This window comes from Daucus carota, chromosome 4 (assembly GCF_001625215.2).
Source record: "Daucus carota subsp. sativus chromosome 4, DH1 v3.0, whole genome shotgun sequence".
In the NCBI taxonomy this organism is placed as follows: Eukaryota; Viridiplantae; Streptophyta; class Magnoliopsida; order Apiales; family Apiaceae; genus Daucus; species Daucus carota.
The window spans coordinates 34,156,167-34,175,096 of record NC_030384.2 but is presented as its reverse complement, the minus strand read 5'-3'; the positions used below and the strand labels follow the sequence as shown (position 1 = coordinate 34,175,096).

Sequence of the window (18,930 nt, the reverse complement as noted above, 5' to 3'; positions counted from 1 at the left end):
AGACTTACAAATGGAGATTCCTAATTGGAACTATCAAGTCAGTCAGGGTTAAATATTGAAGATAATAATAAAAGTCCAAATATTTATTCACATATATAAAGCCAACTAGGCTTATAACATGACATCTACACAAATTTAGGTTTTGACAGGATTTTAGTTGACTAATTGTGTAAATATATGTAATACTTATTTATTACAACAAATTTTGGTTGATCTGCAACACACCTTGCAAGATGAAAAAGAGAGCTGTAACTAAGAAAACTTAACACCTTAATGACCAAGAAAATAAAGATTTTGATGGTTAAACAGAGATATAAACATAGCTAACAAGAAGATAACTACTCATTTCGAGTTCGTGCAAACTGGAAGAAAAAACAATTCATTTTGAGTCAATTTGGAATTAGTCCACTGAAGTGAGAATTCTGGACCAATATGAGCTTCAAACCCTTCAAGCTTTCTCCTGATTTTGATGGCGGCTTCTTGAAAGGGCCGCGATAGTACTTCTCCCTCAGAACAATGTCATCTATGCAAGACCAAGTCAATCCTCTTGGAGAGCTTTTAGCCCACAAGAACCTATCAGAGAATGGATTTACCAGGCTGTCGCGGAATTCTTCTGCCGCCTCACAGATGATACCCTGCAAACAGATAAACAAACAATTATCGCAAATTTATTTTGTCACGTATTTGAATACAAATAGATAACAGGGTCACACAAATCTTACTTCTGCCATGGCCTTAATCTTCAGTGAGACATCATCACTAAGAATGACAAGGTTTTCACCATTTTTCATTCCTCTATTGAGGAGAGCGCACTCAAGAATATGATCTCCAGGCGTTGGGGAAACAATCTCCAGAAGACTCAGAGAAGCAGAAAATGAGGCTGAACTGAAAGTCAAATCCTCCATTTCTATTTCAGTTGTAGATAGGGAAAGAGCAGGTGTAAGATGCCTTCCCTCCTCCATTAAACTCTCGATATGAATCCACCAGTTCGTATTTTTCATACAATCTTCGATCCATTGTAATGCTGATGAGATTTCTCTTGCTTTTGTAAACAAATAACCTCTCCGCTTCATGCAATCGAGTTCCCTTATCACTGTAAAAAAAGTATTTATTATTGGAGAGGATAATATCTGAAAATTATTACTACAAAACTTGAAGTTGGAGCTGCAAATTAAGTAGTAATTTTACCAACTCTAGGTATGATCAGCCGAGTCCCCTTCACTCCTTGCAAAAGCTGTAATGCTTTCCTGGAAACCTTATTTAGAAGACAATCAGTGTCTGCTACCATGATCCACCGCTTATTGTCTCCTGCAACAGTATTCTGTAGTATACAAATACAAAGAGACATGTGTAAAACTTTAAAAGAGAATTGTGAAGGGCATCTTAAAGCTAAATAATTTAATTATGAAGAACTGAAGCAAAATGCAAGTAAAATTGACCTTTTCAATTAGTTGCGCATATTTGCCAGAATTGCTGCTTTTACTAGTAGTGTCATTGCTGCAGCTCTTGCCTGAGGAGTTGGAGAGCAGAGATTTAAAAGGAATCCTGCTCATTCTGTTCTTTGTTGCTGGTTCTACATTCAGTCTCGCTGAATTCCTGGAGGCAGGTTGCACCAATCTAGATTTCTGAAGGACCTTTGGAGTGTGATTCTCTTTGTCAGAAGAGAATGTTAGTTCTTCATTTTGAACAAAGTTCCGGCAAATAGAATTCATTGTCGGGGATGATAAGCATAGAGGATCTAAAAGCTTGAAATCTTCTAATTTGTCGGTCTTCTTGGTCGACCTCTGTATAGGAGTGTTCGGAGTAAAATTCTCCTTGTCTGGAGTAAAGATTTCTTCTGCAAACACTTCTATGTTAGAGATAAGTTCCTCTGGAACTGATTCATAGTCCAAATTCTCATTGTACAGTTCTTTGACCTCGGTGTTAGTGGGGAACCATTCACCAATTTGTTCCTCTGATCTCAATGGGGTGTTGACATTTGCATCTTTGGGTTCAGACACATTATTGGTAGCAAAAGTTATTCCTGTCTCAGTTTTCTCGTCAAGTTGTTCGAAGCAAACTTCTGTATGAATACTCTCACCACATACAGACAAGTTCATCAGGTCTATCTTGGGTGTCCCAGTGACGACTGTGACTTCCTTCTGCTTGTTGTCTCCATTTAAGGAACTCTCATTGTCAAGAGCTTCGGAACTATCACTAATGACAGCATAGGCATCGGATAATGAATCTCTTATGATTTCTGGCCAATTGCTTTCTTGCTCTGATTTGCTTGGATTGTTCTTCAATGACTGAACTGCATGAACTTCAGAATTCAAGTGATATTGAGTGCTGTGGTCTTGTTCATAAAGATATAGCTGATCTTTTCTTTCCAAAACAGTACTGCTGCAGGGGCTGTAGCAACCGGAAGTTGACATCTTCTCCTGTTCATTCTCCGTTCTTGATGCACAAATGATCTCCACATCTTCAGAAAACGAAGAAGTGAAGAACTCTGGCAAGTTCTTATTGTGATAGTTTTTACATAAGCTATGTGGAACTCCATCAACAGCTTGTGATTTTTCATGATCTTCATAATATTGCTGAATTCCAATCTCTACAACTGACTCATCAAGAAGCTGTACAGACGTAAATCCGGAGATCTCATTCTTCTGAAAATCTTCCTTCAACTGGTGCTCATTGTGATAGATAGTTGGACTCCTATTTGCATCTGCTATACCAGATAGATATCCATCAAGAGCTGGTGGCTTTTCATCCACTCCATCACAATGCAGATATTTGGTCTCTAAAACTGAGTCGTTATGAAGCTGTCCAGATGAAGAGACAGAAAGCTCATTATGATAGATAGTCGAGCTGCTATTTGCATCTTCTGCACCAGATGGAACTCCATCAAGAGCTTGTGATTTTTTGACCACTTCATCATATTGCTGATGATCGATCTCTAAAACTGACTCATTAAAAAGCTGTCCACATGAGAAGGCAGAGGTCTCATGCTCATCGAATTCCTCTCTCAATATCCTGTGCTCATAGTTATTAATATCGGGGCTGCCTTTCTCATTTGCTATTCCAGATAGAACTCCATTAAGAGGTGACTCTTCATCCTCCCCATCAGATTGCAGAGATGTAATCTCTATAACTGACTCATTGAGAAACTGCCCAGACGAGAAGCCAGAAACCTCATTATCTTCAGATTCTCCCCTCAATGGGTGCTCATTGTGATAGATAGTCAAGCTGCTATCTGCATTTTCTATACCAGATAGACAAGATTGTGAGTTTTCACACACTTCATCATATTGCTGACTTCCAATCTCTAAAACTGACTCGTTGAAAAGCTGTCCAGACGATAAGTCAGAGATCTGATGCTCTTCCTTCAACAGGTGTTCATTGTGATCAATAATGGGCCTATTCAAATTTACTATATCAGATATAGCTCCATCAAGAGCTTGTGAGTTTTCGTGCTTTCCACCACATTGCTGATTGAGGCTATTCACATTTGCCATACCAGATATAGCTCCATCAAGAGCTAGTAAGTTTTCGTGCTCTTCACCATATTGCTGATTCACAATCTCTAAAACTGAATCATTAAGCAACTGTCCAGATGAAAAGGCAGAGATCTTATTGTAATCGCCACTTGGACTTTTTGCAGATGATATACCAGATAAGATTCCAGCAAGAGCTTGTAGGTGTTCATCATTCTCTTCATCAGATTGCTGATTTTCAAATTGTGTCACAGCTAATTCTTTCAAAGGAGTTCCAGAAGAAAAGCCAGATATCTCATTCTCTTCGTACTTTTCATCATTCTCTTCATCAGATTGCTGATTTTCACACTTTGTCACAGCTGACTCCTTTAGAGGAGTTGCAGAGAAAATTCCAGCTATCTCATTTTTTTGGTGCTCTTCATCAAATTGCTGATCCTCAAACTTTGTCACAGCTGAATCATTAAAAGGAGTTCCAGAGGAAAGGACAAATACCTCATTCTCTTCGTGCTCTTCCCTAAATAAGTCCTTATTGTGATCATTAATAGGACTACTTACATCTGGTAAATTCTCCCTAACTTCACCAGAATGCTGACTCTTAATTTCCTCAATTGACTCCTCCTTTAAGGGTTGTCCTGAAAAAATGCCAGAGATCTCATTCTGTTTTTGCTCTTCATTGGGCAGGTTCCCTTTTTTTGCTTCTGCATTGTCGCATGAAAAGTCCCCAAATTCTGGCATTGCTGGGGATAAAGTGCTCACTCCTATCTCATTTTTAGAGATTGATAAGTCTAATTTACCCATACTTGTACCCTGTGACTGAATCTGATTTGTCTCAGTAGATGGGCAGCAATTCTCATCCTGCACAACAAGATAAAAAGAATAAGGACAAAAATAAGAGCAATCATCATCAAAATTAAACATTCCAAGTTACCTTACGTTAGAAGTCTTGAAACTCACCTGATTCGACAAATTTTCTGTTTCTTTGACACTCATCAAGACATCCATAGGTGGCACAAAAGGGACATCCAAATTATAAGCACGGCTCACTGGAACCCAATGCAGAATGTAGCGTCTGCTTGAACCACCAAGCTGTACTATATCACCCTCATTCAAGTCTACTTTAACACCAGGTTCAACCTTCTTCCCAGAAACCCATGTACCATGAACTAAGATAACAGAAGGATTATATATATCAATAACTTAAGAACTCAAAAAATTAACTGGTTAACCAAAATTAACTATCAAATACTAACACTTAGGGACCCTCTGTCTGGGTGGAGGGAGTATCACAAAGAGACATGACAGGGAATCTATCATTTTAAATCGTTGTTTCCCAGACCTGCCGTATATCAAGATACCTCTTTTACCAGGTATGGATGTTGAAAAATGGACTAGCTGATGAGTGAAGCTGTTAGAAGATTTGTTTAAGCTGCTTACCTCCTTGTCTAAAGGCCTAAATACATATATAGAAATCAGGAAAATTACACCGTAAAGTATCCATTTTACTCGACCACTTTTTCTTATACACTGAATTTAGGTTTTTTGGTACATGAAACATAATTCCAAGGCCCATTGATCTCGACTGCTAAGATTTCCAACTGATCTCAGTGTATCACGAGGGAACAAAAGCTAATGCAAATCCAGTCATACCTACAAGAACTACACAAACAACAAGGAGCTAACACCTAAAAATATTTCAAAATTCAAGAAGCCCACAGAAATGCACAAATCACACACACTATCAAGAAGTCAGTGAAGCCCTAATACACTCTCCAATAAAATTCTACATCCAAGAATCACAACAAATCGAACAAACAGACCCGAAAACTATATCAAGAAATCAAGAAACCCTCAAAATAGTACAAATCAGCACAAGACAATTACGAGTAGTCTACAAAAAGATTGTACAATCAAGAAACGACGAATACCTAAAACAAATACAAGATAACAAAAGGGTATACAAACCTGATGACAAATCAACAAGAGAAAGCTTAAGAGAAGAGGGGTTTGAATGCAGACGAAGGTGAAATCTACTAATACTAGGATGATCCAAGGTGATGCTACAATCTGTGTGTCTCCCAATTACAATTACTTGTTCTTCTTCATCTTCTTGGTTTGCTGTTGGTTGATTTGTTTGTGGGGCATCAAGAAATATGTTTTTCAAGATTGAGTTTTTCTTCAAGACTGTGAAAACTGGCACTTTTTTCTCTTCTTCCTTCTTCTGATCACCCATCGAGAGAGAGAGAGAGAGAGAGAGAGAGAGAGAGGATTTGTTCGTCTGAGAAGATTGAAAGAGAGGATTTGTTCGTTTGAGGGATTTGAATGAATATATGGAGGAAAGATGAGGGAAATAAACGTTTTGATTTTGTTTTCAACCTTCTTTTAACGGCTATGTTATCATTTTTTGAATTTAAAATTGCTTACGAAAATAGATTTTCTCCTCAGAGTGAAATCAACCCATTTTTGAGGACATTGTATTCCGTTCCGTCGTATTATGTATTATGCGAATCTTTAAGAAAATTAAATTAAATAATCATCATGTGTATATTATAAAAAGTAAGTGTGATGTATCTCAATTTTTTTTTCAATAAAAGCACTCCAATCATGAGAAACTCTTGACTAAAAGTCTAGCTGGCATTCTAAAATTAAAAATTTTAGCCAATACCTATAAAAAAAACACCACTCCAACCATAGCAAGCCCTTATCTATAATTATAGCGACAGCGACCTCCTATGGATGACTATATTTGTCGAACCACTACAGATCTGTAGTGAATTCCACGTTATCTCCCGCAATTTATTTTCCTCCTTCCCGCTGATTACATATAAATTATTACCATATTAAACTGATATATTCTATTTATAACAATCTAAATATTAATAACATATTATTTTTAAATTATAGCTAACCACTATAGCCAATACCATTGAAGCACAATGTCTTACAGGTTCAACAAATATTACATTATGTCTTACAGATCCAATTTAGCCAACGATTATAGCCAACGCCATTGGAGATGCTCTAACATGATAAACAAATGACTAATTTTAATTGTGTAGTTGATGTGTATACAAGAATCCTGTTATTATCGGTGTGAGTTGAACTAATCATATATTACCAGCTAGATTTGATGAAAAAGTTGAAAATATTTTTTGGGTGGCTAAAATTTTCCAAATATAAATCATGAAGGGTGAAAAATAAAATTAACCTGTTAACATAGATTTGAGTAAAATTTAGATGTTTGCTAAGTTTGGGTGGTGATTTATGCACACCCTATCTTTTTTTTGACCAAATTGTCCCTCTAGAAATCTCCTTCCCCACAAACCCCTGCCTCGTCTAGGAATCATGCATATTACGGTGGGTACATTTTCAGCAAATATTAAACTTCATGGTTGCTGTTTCGTACTCAGACTCTGGCAAAGCAACCAGACTAACATTCATAGTCAACCATACTATTTCTATAATTACACATTGATTCATTTGATCAAGAACACTCTAACTAGCTAGCCAGACATCCCTCATCTATCTTTTTCAATCCTCAAATCAATCACAACAACAACATTGCCAAATGCTCAATCAAGAAGCTCAACTCCATCTTTATGTTTCACTATATTCTCCTTGATTTCCATTATGTCCACACTGTCTGCACTATCTCTCTTCTCCGCTACCACATTTTACAACACCTATCTCTCTGATCATTTCATAATCTCCAGCAACACCTATCACAGGGATTTGGACCTTCAAGTCTTGGATTATTAAAGAAATATTACAAGCTCTTGATTTGGATTACCTCAATACAGCCTTGCACTTTAAATTCCAAGACTTAGTGTTTGGATTCAGTAATTCAAGGAAGTGTTAGTGAAGAGTATAGTGTGATGCATATAGGACATAATCAAATCCGCAAACACCATCACCATTAGAAAGAAATAAGTCTTCCAACTCCAAGAGAGATCTTGTCTGGAAAGCAATAGATGGAGCTTGTATAAAAGAACAAAGAACGACTAAAAGATATAAGGGCAATTTGGTCTAAAAGGGAGATAGGGTGTGCATAAATACATTTGGGGTGTGCATAAATCAGCACCCCTAAGTTTATGAGTTGAGTTACTTAAATTTGGGATGAGCTGCTTCTAAAGTTGGACGTACTATGCTATTTAAAAAAAGGTTTGTCTAGTGTGTGTCTATGGGCACTTTTAAACACAAAATTTTATAGGTTTGAGAGATTTTGATTGGTGTGCTTGTTGCATTTGCAGAGGGTCCACCATTATTAAGAAACAACCAATTAAAATGAGTCAAACCTGTAGAATTTAGAGTTTAGTGTGTGCACTAGAAAAACCGTTTAACAAAAAGTTGTCAAAGTTTTAAATTTGAGGGTGGTCCAGGATTGTTTGTGGACTCTCAAAATGCCTCCGTCCCTGTCGAGTACCATGTACTCCTCCATCACTACTCAAGAATCCCGATCAAAATGGGACTCTCTCCTCGGGGTGAGCAAAACCGACCGGAACCGAAAAACTGAACCGAACTGTATAAATTCGGTCCGGTTCGCTCTAAATTTTTCGTAATTTCAGTCTGTTCGATTCTTCGGTCCGGATCGAATTAAATTTCGGTTCGGTCCGATTTCTTTTTAAAAAAAATTTGGTTCTGGACCGAATAGACCGAATTTTTTATATTAATATATTTAATATAATATATGTTAATAATAGATACGGTCTAATTTGCATATTCCATTCAGTTTAGACGTATCGGTATAGGTATTAAGCCACACATAAACCCTCGTCTCTAGTATCTAATTCCAGATTCAGATATCGGAGATTCACAAATCAAGCATCGGTAATCGGAGTTCTGGTATTTTAATTTGAGATTGTTTGAACTTTGGAGGCCTGAAGTATACTGCATCTGAATTCATTTTTATTATCTTTTCTTTTTGTTAGTTTATATGCAGTTGCGACTTCAGTTGGTCTACCATTAGTTAGGAGAATACATGCGACTTCACTGAGAGTTCAACAGTTGAAAACTTGCCTTTTCATTTTTTTCAGGAAAAATTCGTTCTAAAAGCAAGAACCGAACCGAACCGAATTATTTCGGTTCGGTCCATAAATTAATTTCTGTCCGGTTCGGTGCGAGAAAAAATTCTAATTCAGTTTTCGGTTCTTTCGGTTTGGTCCGGTTCTGGACCGAACCGACCGAATGCTCAACCCTACTCTCTCCGTTCCTAAATAATAGTCGATTTGATTTTGTGCACGTAATTTGAGGTGTACAAAAAATATACTTCTACTTATTATTTTTCAAATTTTCTTTTTCAGAATAAAAGTTCGACATCTATATTTTTATTTAAAAAAAAAGAAAATTTGAAAAATAACGTGTAGAAATACGTTTTTATTGCACCTCAAAATACGTGCAAAAAGTCAAAGCGACTATTATTTAGGAACGGAGGAGTACAACATTAGGACCAGGGCGGATCCAGTATGAGGCATAGGGACACTTGCCCCTCCTAAAATGTTTTTGACATTTTTTCACCATTCTAAATTTTACAAAAGAGAGATTGACCGTTTGCACCCTTTATGTTTAGGCGTTTTTTTGATTTGGTCTCAAACAATATTTTTTGGCAATATGCACCCTAAAATTTGAAAAGCGCTTCGTTTTGCACCCTTTTAACCACTCTCCGTTAATTGATCGTTAAAATTAACAGATTTCAAGTATTCACTTTGCACCCCACAATTTTAATTTTTTTCATGACTATTTTGAATATTTTTTTCATAAATGTAAGCTCTCACCCTTTGAAGCTGATGGCGCAGCTGTAACTGCTGAAGTAATGATGGAAGATAAGCTTACAAAGTCTGTTGTGGATCCAGTGGTGGGAAGTATAACTTTAATTCTTCTGGACTGTGTGGCTCGCTTGTCTCAACTACCTGCGCCAATCCTTCTGAGTATATCAATTGGAATGGAGTCCACCTCACTGAAGGCATGAACAATGTGGTTTCTAACTTGTTTCTCCATGGAGCAATCACGAGCCACCATTTCAGTACCTGATAAGCATTAAAAAAAACCTCTGGATGACTGATAACACTCATCAACACAGGATTGTAATGCTTATCAATGTGATCAACAATTCAACTAATAATTTCTATTGTATGAAGTGTTACTTATGTAATAATATTAGATTAGAGTTTATATTTTAATAAACTGTAAGCTTTATCCCAAGGTCGGAACTTGTTTGCAGATTTGCTAGGAACGATAAATTATCTTAAGGATATGATTACCACACGAAAGGATAAAATTTAACTTCATAGTACTAATGCCATCACTGTCTACCAGGAATCTTAATTCTCAACATCGTGTATGTAGAGCACATATAGGTTTTACACTGAAGCTTTATAAACCAACATGCTAGTTCCTCCAATATGTGTATAACCATTATTACTGACCAAGGAAATGATGCAGTAGCTACACAACATTCATTACAATCATATATTTCTAGGCCATGCACTTATATGACCAGCATGGTTATTCACCACTACATATCATTCAGTTAAGGAATTATAGTATTGTTGTAAAAACAATTTGTCAGTTCCATGCAGTCTGCTGCAAGAAAGGTAATAAGACTTAGTAATGCAAGGTTATACTACAGAAATGTGAAAGAATTTATGCACAGGGGAGAAGTCACTCTTAAGTTCCCCAAGCTTGCATTTATGGAAAAAAAATATTTCAAAATACTCATGAAAAAAAATTAAGATTGTGGGGTGCAAAGTGAAAACCTGAAATCTGTTAAAAACCTGAAATCTGTTAACTTTAACGGTCAATTAACGGAGAGTGGTCAAAGAAGTGCAAAGCGAATCGCTATTCAAACTTTCGGGTGAATACTGCCAAAAAAAATTGTTTGAGACCAAATCGAAAAAACACCTAAAGATAAGAGGTGCAAAGTGTTAATCACTCTTTACAAAATTATAAAAGTGTCCCTGAAAATCTAAAAATTTGCTTGATGTCCCCATAAGAAAATATTTCTAGATCCGCCCTGATCAGGACTTCTTTATTCTAAGGTATGCGCAGCTCCAAGAGGTCTATGCATTACCCTCCACGTCTTGGTTACTCTACAGATTTAATGATTTTAATAATTTTGACCAACTTATACTCCCTCCGTCCCAAAAAGAGTGAGCTGGTTTGACTTTCACGGAGATTAAGAAAAATGTAGTAAGTTTAGTTGAAAAGTGGGTAAAGTGGTGGGACCTACCAATATTTAATAATAGATTTGAGATAGTGGAGGAAAATAGTGGGTGTAATAGTGTTTATATTATTATAGAATGGAGATAGTGGAAGAAAGTAGTGGGTGTAATAGTAAAAAGTAGTGTTCAAAAATAGTAAGTATAGTAGGTTCATTCTTTTTGAGACGTCCCAAAAGGGAATAAGGGTCACATAAAATGGGACGGAGAGAGTATGTTTTTTTATGTTAGTTGGGGGTGGTTCTCCATCGTCAAATAACTTATCACATTCTTAAAAAAAAAAAAAAAAAAAAACTTATCACATAATAGTACATTATAATAGTTTTTTTTTTGATAAGCCAAATTATATTAATTTCTCGGAATGTCTTACAAAGAGATATCAAAGGATATCAGCACAAAAAGGCATTAAGCCATCAACCTAAACAAGCAGAGGAGGGGTAAGAGACCCCGAGAAATGCCACCAAAAGAACCTACAGGCCGAAAATAAAGTACAGGAAAGAAACTAAACCTACAAAGATAAGCCAGAGGCAAGGACTCAGAGTCCAGAAGTTGAGGGACCAGCCAAATGAATCCCTGCAGAAGCTTTATGGGTCACCCCATCCTCATCCAACGCCGGAACCACAGCATCATCTAAACCCATGTTTATGCCGACCTGATCAAACGGCATGAGTACAGAGTCATCAGGCACCGCATTGAAGTCCTGGATGTATGAATCTACCAGCATGAATTCCACAAGACCAAGAGTATCTAGGCAAGCATAGTGCAGAATGTCCTTAACGAAGAAGCCGTTTTTAACATGGGCTTCCAGATTCAGCTCTACGTCAGCAAAGAATGGACCAAATTTCATAAGTGCTCCAGAGTCCAGAATGTCAATTGCGCGACGCGAGAGTGCCCCATCATCATAGAAGGCAAAGGTTTCATAGCCAGTAGTCTTTCCCTTGTAGTTTTGGCGAGCAAAGGAATTGATTTGAGTTGAAGAGGATCCCCCAGTATCTCGAGAGATTGCACGAGTAGGGACATGCCTGACCACATTGCGGCCACAAACATCGCATGTATCTACCCTCTTACGTTTAAGAGGGCGTGGCGGCGGGGCATCGTCTATTACCTCTCCCAGCCCCATGTTCTGCACCAGCTCAAAACCCGGAACCGCAACAACCAAGCCCATGTCTCTACTAATAGTTGCTAATTTTGAAGAAGACAGCGTATGAAAGAAAGAGTATTTAAAATAAAAGTTTAGGAGGTTAATAGCCCGCGCCACATCGTTTATTTTGTGTAATGTCAGTGTGAAATTTTCACATGAAAGGTATTTCAGTTGAAGCAGGGTTTTTAAGTTCAGTTTAATCATATTTATCGGATGAGTGTCTCTTATTTAAAAAAGATAAGGAAGATAATCATCAGATTGATTCATTTATCGTTCTGAGGTATAAGAGAAAACTATATACGTAGATTAATATGTGGAGTTGGTTATAGTGGGGCTCAGACAGAAATATTAACTCAATGTTATTAACAATTCTCTATCTACATATATAATCAATTAATTTGAAATTTTTTATTAGTTGACTATTTTTATTACTAAATTTTAACTTTTGTAGTGTTTATTTCCGGTCAATTATTTTCTTTGTTAATTAAAATGCGAAGAATTTAAATATCGAAGCGGTTCAATAACATTGAACCATAATCAAACTTTTCAATTATATTGTTCTCAAAACCAGTGTTACGAAATCAGAAATCGGACCTAATCGGTTGAACTACCGATTCAAGGATTAATCGGAAATCGGGGATTAATTGGAAGGATTAATCGGAGTTAAAATCGGGTTTATTTTAATATTAAAATATTATTTAATATTTAGTTATTATTATATTAGATATTTAGTAACTAATATATTTACTATATTCATAAACTCTATAATTATTCATATTTAAAGTAATATAGTATTTTAATTTTAATAATTTATCAAATATACTCCGATTATGAAATATATATAAGGATTAATCGGATTTCGAAAATCTGATCGGCGGCCGACCTTGCAGGGGATTTATCGGTTAAATCGGGGATTTTAAAAACACTGCTTAAAACATGTAATTAAAAGGAGAGTAAAAACAATTAATTAAATGTTAAGAGAAATGCAATTATCATTTATCATACACAGTGCCATGCAGAAGCAGTGAGCAAAAACCTATCTTGCCAGCCCAGAGACAGAGCTGTGCTCTCGTCTCTCTCAAAAACTCTGAATCCACCATTCTCTCCATCACATTGCACCGGACAATATTGGCTCCTCATTTTCAGAAGAAGTTTTGCTTGCATTACACTCTTCGAGCTCAGCTTTAGTCCTCTGAATCCATGCCCTTCCATTCTTTCTTTCCATGTCTTCATCCTCTCATACTTATTGCAGTTACTACTGTCTTTTTCGTAATTCATAAAGCTCTTGATCTCTCTGCCAAGATGATTCTTCTCGATGCCTAATCTTCCGTCACTGTCGAGGGGAAGACAATCGTCCAAGGAATCAAACATGGCTGCAAAGTAATGTAAAGACTCCATGAATTGTGCTAAGAAGCTTCTAGGATTTCTACTAGCTTCTTGTTCCACCAAGATCACTATGGCAGGGTTTAAGAAATGTACCGTTTTTAAGGTATCCGAAATTTTTGAAAAATTAGTGAGTGTGTTTAGATGGAAAACTAAATTAACTGCCACTGTTTCATTGTTCCTTCTCTTTATATCTGCAAAATCACTTGAACCTCTCAGCAAACCTTGAAATTCGAAGGTTATGTTTCTGAATCCCTTAGCAAAACAGACTAGTCTCGTCTCGGTTTCTTGCAATTCTTCTAAGCTTCTTCCACAGCCTGTTATTCTTAGAGATATTCGACTGCTGCTGGTGGCCTTATCAGATAAAGATTGTATAAGTGAAGGCCATTGGAATCCATAGGAAACATCGAAATCAATGACATGCAAAGCCCTGTTATTACTATCCTCTTCTTTCTCAAAGGCCTCGATAATAGCCTGATTAGCTGTGAAATGAGCAAATTGGTAATAGGGAGAGACCTTGTAAAGTTCAGTGAATGCCAGAAACTCTTCTTCAGCACTCGGTTCCTTCATAATCATGTTATAAAAAGGCGATTTTCGTGTCAGAAGCCTAGCCACCAGGCCATCAGCAAAATAGGCTGCCACCCTCTGAACAGAGTCCCCTGTTAAGCACACATTCTGAAACAACTCACTCAAACTCTCCACAGACGAATCGAGCTTGTTCTCATCGACAAACGTGGCAGAAATTAGCAGCAGATGGATCAGATGAAGGCCTTTCCCATCTTCAGCCACTCCTTTTCTCTTGCGGTCTAGTTTCAACATCTGTTCCCTCAATTGAAGGAGACTAAAGATCCTACCTTCACAATCTTCGTTCGAGCTCACTGGCTCAATAGACTCTTCTCTTTTCCTTCTTTTTCTCTTCTTATCAAATCTTGAATCCGCGACAATGGCAAGTGTCAGAGTCAAAAACTCCTCCTGTTCATCTGTTTCTTCCATGCATACAAGCAAACAAAAAAAACCCAAAAAAGTGAAAAGACTTTACAAGGAATATAATGCAATGAAGAGGTTCATATATTAAGGTTGTCTAAAGCCAAAAAAAGGAATAATTCTTGAAAACACTTTTATGGTACTACTACATGGAGTAGAAACAAAGACAAGCAAGTGTTTTTATAAACATATAATTGGAGAAGGCATCTTTTTGTTTTGATTCCAAAATTAAACAAGTAATTTAAAGAAAAGGTTGAAGAAAGGGTTGGATTTGTTTGTTCTCAGGAAGGTATATGCTGAGGGGTGTGAAAGATGATGGTTGTGTTTTATATAGGGAGATTGCATGAAGGATCAAGAGAGATGCCATTTGAAGGCGACAAAGGAGAGCGAGAAAATAGGAGCGAATCTAACCACCGTCTACAACAAATCAAGAAGGTGTCTTGACACCACCTTCTAGATCCTTTGCTGACCATATTCGACTTTGAATGTTAGTTGCCCCGCCATTATTTTTATGTTTTTGACGCATTGATGCATGTATATTGCCTACTGATACTAGGCCATATATAATCCATGCAGTACTTGTCAAATGCTATGAAAGCATATATATATATATATATATATATATATATATATATATATATATATATATATATATATATATATATATATATATATATATATATATATATATATAAACTAGTGTCGTAAAAAGCGGAAATCAGGTTTAATCGATGAATGCGCAGAATAAGGATTAATCGGAGATTAATTGAATTGATCGGTATTAATCAAAGATTTAATCAATTTGACGAGCTACGAAAGATTAATTAATCGATGATAATCGTGACTAATCACCGACTTTTAAAATAGAGATATAAACATATGCATATGATGAAGTGACAAAACCGGGATAGTAAATTATCGAGAATCATATACATTATTAAACATACGCATATAATTAAGTGACGGAATCGGGATCATAAATTATCAATAATTATAGAATATAAATATTTTATAGAGTTGGGCTCTTTGGAGTCTTGTTTTTTTGGAGTACTTGGAGACTTACTCTAGAACCATTGGATTATAAGATGAATGGATGGCAGATCCGAGTGACAACTGGCATTTTCCTTTTTAAATTAAAAAATACTAGATACAGCAGCGTGCAAATCGTATATCTTCATAATCGTATCATCGTCTACTACGTCATTCAAGTGACAGTTATTACACCATTGTTTCCCCTTAAAATCACTCCCCTAAAATCAAAACCAACATCCTAATCAGATAAACACGAACGATCGCTCGAGGAACACAGTGGAACCATTGTGATAAGTGTCCACCACTATAATATTAATGCGAAACCGAAGGATGAGTTCAGGTCAGTTTCGTTCAAATCGAGTTGTAAACAAGTGAAATGCTAATCCATTTTGTTGATGCGAAACCATTGTGTCGCTCAATTTGTACCTGCATGTCATTTATATAGTGATAAATCGTTGGGCGATTGTTATTTTGCTTGTCCCTAATCAATTTGTAGACAATATGTCTGTTAATTTGTTTTTGGGTTTTGTTCTGTAGTTTGATTTGAATGCTGTAGACATGAGGACTATATGAAAATGTATTGTGGGTGTTTATTGTTACCCGTTTATTGGGTTTTATCTTCAAATTATCATTGTCACCCGTTTCTTGTTTTGATTTGAGATTTGGGAGACAAAGTTATGGGTTATGGGTCGATTTTGGGGGACGGAGTAATTGAATTAGTTCATGATACGGGTGTTAAATCAAGTATTAGAATCCGCCTTTGGTAATTAGATGTGTTCCTACGAATTATTAGATTAATGTGGGTGAACTTTCGCCCTATCTTATTATTTGAAGTGGTGTTTCGTTTATCTTTGTAATTTGGGGGACAACCATAATTTTGGAAATTAAAATAATTTTGCTACAAATTGTGCCATAACTAGTGTTTGTTGCTTGGAAAATAACTCTGAGAGATGAGTTGTAGTTAGATTCCTCACTTGGTATGTATGTGTATGAAATTCAAAAATGGTTGGATTAATCCACTGTATCCCCTTAATCTGATGATTGCGGTTTAATATATAATTGGAGAGGAACCACGTTTTTTGGTAAATATATGTATTGTGTTGATTGTGGGTTATGTTTATTTAGTTTGAAATTCATGCCAAGTTCAGCAAGACTATTTGAAAATGTGATATTTGTTTAATTGTTTATGCTCTTTCTGTTTTGGGTTTTTCAGCGCTGTGCCTTTGTCAATTGTTATAAAGTCGCGGAATGATGAAACCAGTGGTGGGTCTGGGAGACGATGGGCTTTAGACTAGAGCGTTCAGATTCTCAAAGAGATAACCATGTTAGTGCAGGAAGAGCTAGGAGACAAAGAAGCGAGATTTAGATAGAGAGCGTGCAGTAGCCGAGGCAAAGTGTGGACTAAGAATCTGAGAGAGAAAAAGAGAGGTGGCGCAATGGATAATTTTGATGCAACAACCGATTAAATCTGCTGGAGCATGGTTGTGTTGCAATGTGATACATTTGAGGATCATCACGAAAAAAGGAGAATATCATTTTCAAAATTATCCAAGGACTAGATTATGTGTCTACCTTTAGCTGTTGTTGTCATGTATCATTCGTGTAGACTCTATAGTTCAAGCTTTCGGTAGGTGACACTAGAGGAAGTTATCTTGTAATTTATGCTCGTTTTAGTAGTTACTTCATTGTAGAATGTTTCATGCACTATGTTAATCGATGTGTAATTATGGTCTTGGTATAGTTAATGTTATGCGATGAAAAAGAGGAAGTTATCTTGTAATTTATGCTCGTTTTAGTAGTTACTTCATTGTAGAATGTTTCATGCACTATGTTAATCGATGTGTAATTATAGTCTTGGTATAGTTAATGTTATGCGATGAAAAGTCGGTCCATGCTTCAGTGCTTTACTGGCTTCGTTTGGCTTGGTTTGGGTGTCACCTTGTTGCATTGTTACGTACTGTGTTATCACAGTTCTCTTCTTGTATGTATTTTGAGCTGATCATGTTTTCAGCATATACAAAGAGGTTTTTCCCACCTTGTCATAATATCTTTTTTCGTGTTTTTGGCTTATGCAAATATCCCATCCTCGTAATCTCTCTTTCATATGTATGCCTAGGTTCTTCACTTTTTCGTATCAAGTGTTTTGAAAGGGCTTGTGTACATAAAAGCATGTTCCATTTTTGAACTTACTAAACCAAACTCTAAATTGCAGTTGCTATGAACAGAAAATAAAATTCTAGAACAAAATTAGAAAATTAATTCTAGTATAAAATCATTTGCAGAACAACAGAAAAAGTATAAACTTGAAAGAAGTAATAAAACAACTCAGAAATGAAGGACAACTACAAAGAGCAGAACAGGGGGACAAGATAAAGCAGAACAGGGGACAAATTGGAGATAAACATGATTGAAAACTGTCCCTAATATGACGCATGATTCATAAAGACCGTTATAATTTTTTTTATACGGTATAAAGATAAGTATAGAAATAAGCAAGCATAATATACCCAATCCAGAAAAAAAGGATAGTTGTTAGATTAGAAGAAAATGGACAGACCAGATGGAGGACTCCAATACTCCAAATAATGTTGGTCTCCACTGAACTTAAGCCATATTTTATAATCTAAAATGAGTAGCTATAAGTTTAGCTAGGGAAGCAATATATTTTGATGGGTTATTTATAATTATACACACACATATAAGGATCTATTGAGTCGATGAATATAATTAATGAATATTTTAATATGAAAATAGATAATTGGAATTGTAGATTTTATATAATTTCTAAAAGTCCAAATAAATGTCACACGGATAATTTTAGTTAAATGATTTTACCTAAGAAGTTTTATTCAAAGTCGAATAAAAAAAAATCCTATAATATATACGTAGAAATGGATACTCACAAAAGCACAGAAGAAGCGAATTTATAATGGAAATGTAGAAGGAAAACAATCGATTCGATACTTGTGACAGTAATTTATAATATGTACTTTATGAAATTGTCAACAATAATATAATTCCTACGTGCGGGGGGCTAATTAACCTTTTTCATGGTGTAAGATTCCTGAAGCGAAATGACATGCTTGTATCGGCTAATAATTGGACAAAAATGATATATTATACGAATACGGAAGGGAATCAAAAGTTGTTATATATTGAAAACTCTGTTTGAAAGAATCAACTTGATGTTCAAAGTTCAAACGGACCAAACACAATTCAAGTTGTTCACATCATCAATCAATTTCAATAATCTTTTTCTTGTTTTTTTGATCAAATAATCTTTTTCTTGTTAATGGAGAAGTCTTTGCTTATTTTGTCTTGTATTATGTAACAAAATAGTAAAATCTAAGCGGAATTTGTCCGGCGAAAATGATCGCGGACATTAGGAAAAACAGTAGACTGACTATACTGCCTAAAATTAAGTCTCTAACATTTATAGTCGTGATTATCTTGAAACCCGACATTTTAGATTTTGAGCCGGCTCATTTAAAATTACAATTTTGTCATTGATGGCGGAAAATAATAATAATTGAGATTTCTCTGTTCGGGTGCCTAACATCTCCTAGTTCGAATCGTGATGCTGCTTTTGGTACAGTGCTTAACACTAGAGTTCTAAAAATTGGTACGAAAGCAAGTCACGCGTTAGCACTAGGGTCTTAAAATTCTCAACATTGTAATCTATATGCCAGAGTATGAAGCATTGTTA

The 18,930-nt window shown here is 36.0% G+C and overlaps 2 protein-coding genes across 2 annotated transcripts; both read right to left on the bottom strand.

The window, feature by feature from the left end:
• Positions 1 to 253: 253 nt before the first annotated feature.
• Positions 254 to 5,829, bottom strand: LOC108215961 (FHA domain-containing protein PS1). The gene is made up of 6 exons (XM_017388603.2): positions 5,436 to 5,829; positions 4,428 to 4,636; positions 1,440 to 4,328; positions 1,189 to 1,321; positions 723 to 1,093; positions 254 to 635 (listed from the first exon to the last, which is right to left on the bottom strand). Exons 1-6 carry the CDS (start codon positions 5,701 to 5,703, stop codon positions 390 to 392), a joined length of 4,116 nt encoding a protein of 1,371 aa, XP_017244092.2. The 5' UTR covers positions 5,704 to 5,829; the 3' UTR covers positions 254 to 389.
• Positions 5,830 to 12,792: 6,963 nt separating this feature from the next.
• LOC108217283 (GRAS family protein RAM1) lies at positions 12,793 to 14,439 on the bottom strand. The gene has a single exon (XM_017390121.2). The coding sequence runs from the start codon at positions 14,199 to 14,201 to the stop codon at positions 12,825 to 12,827; it is 1,377 nt and encodes a 458-aa protein (XP_017245610.1). The 5' UTR covers positions 14,202 to 14,439; the 3' UTR covers positions 12,793 to 12,824.
• Positions 14,440 to 18,930: the final 4,491 nt, after the last annotated feature.

Bases quoted from the DNA above. Each gene is read 5' to 3' on its own strand.
- LOC108215961 (XM_017388603.2), bottom strand. From the start codon at position 5,703: ATGGGTGATCAGAAGAAGGAAGAAGAGAAAAAAGTGCCAGTTTTCACA. The intron at 4,329-4,427 runs GTGAGTTTCAAG...CTTGTTGTGCAG, and splicing joins CAGAAAATTTGTCGAATCAG to GATGAGAATTGCTGCCCATC. The intron at 1,094-1,188 runs GTAAAATTACTA...CTTTTTTTACAG, and splicing joins GCTGATCATACCTAGAGTTG to TGATAAGGGAACTCGATTGC.
- LOC108217283 (XM_017390121.2), bottom strand. From the start codon at position 14,201: ATGGAAGAAACAGATGAACAGGAGGAGTTTTTGACTCTGACACTTGCC.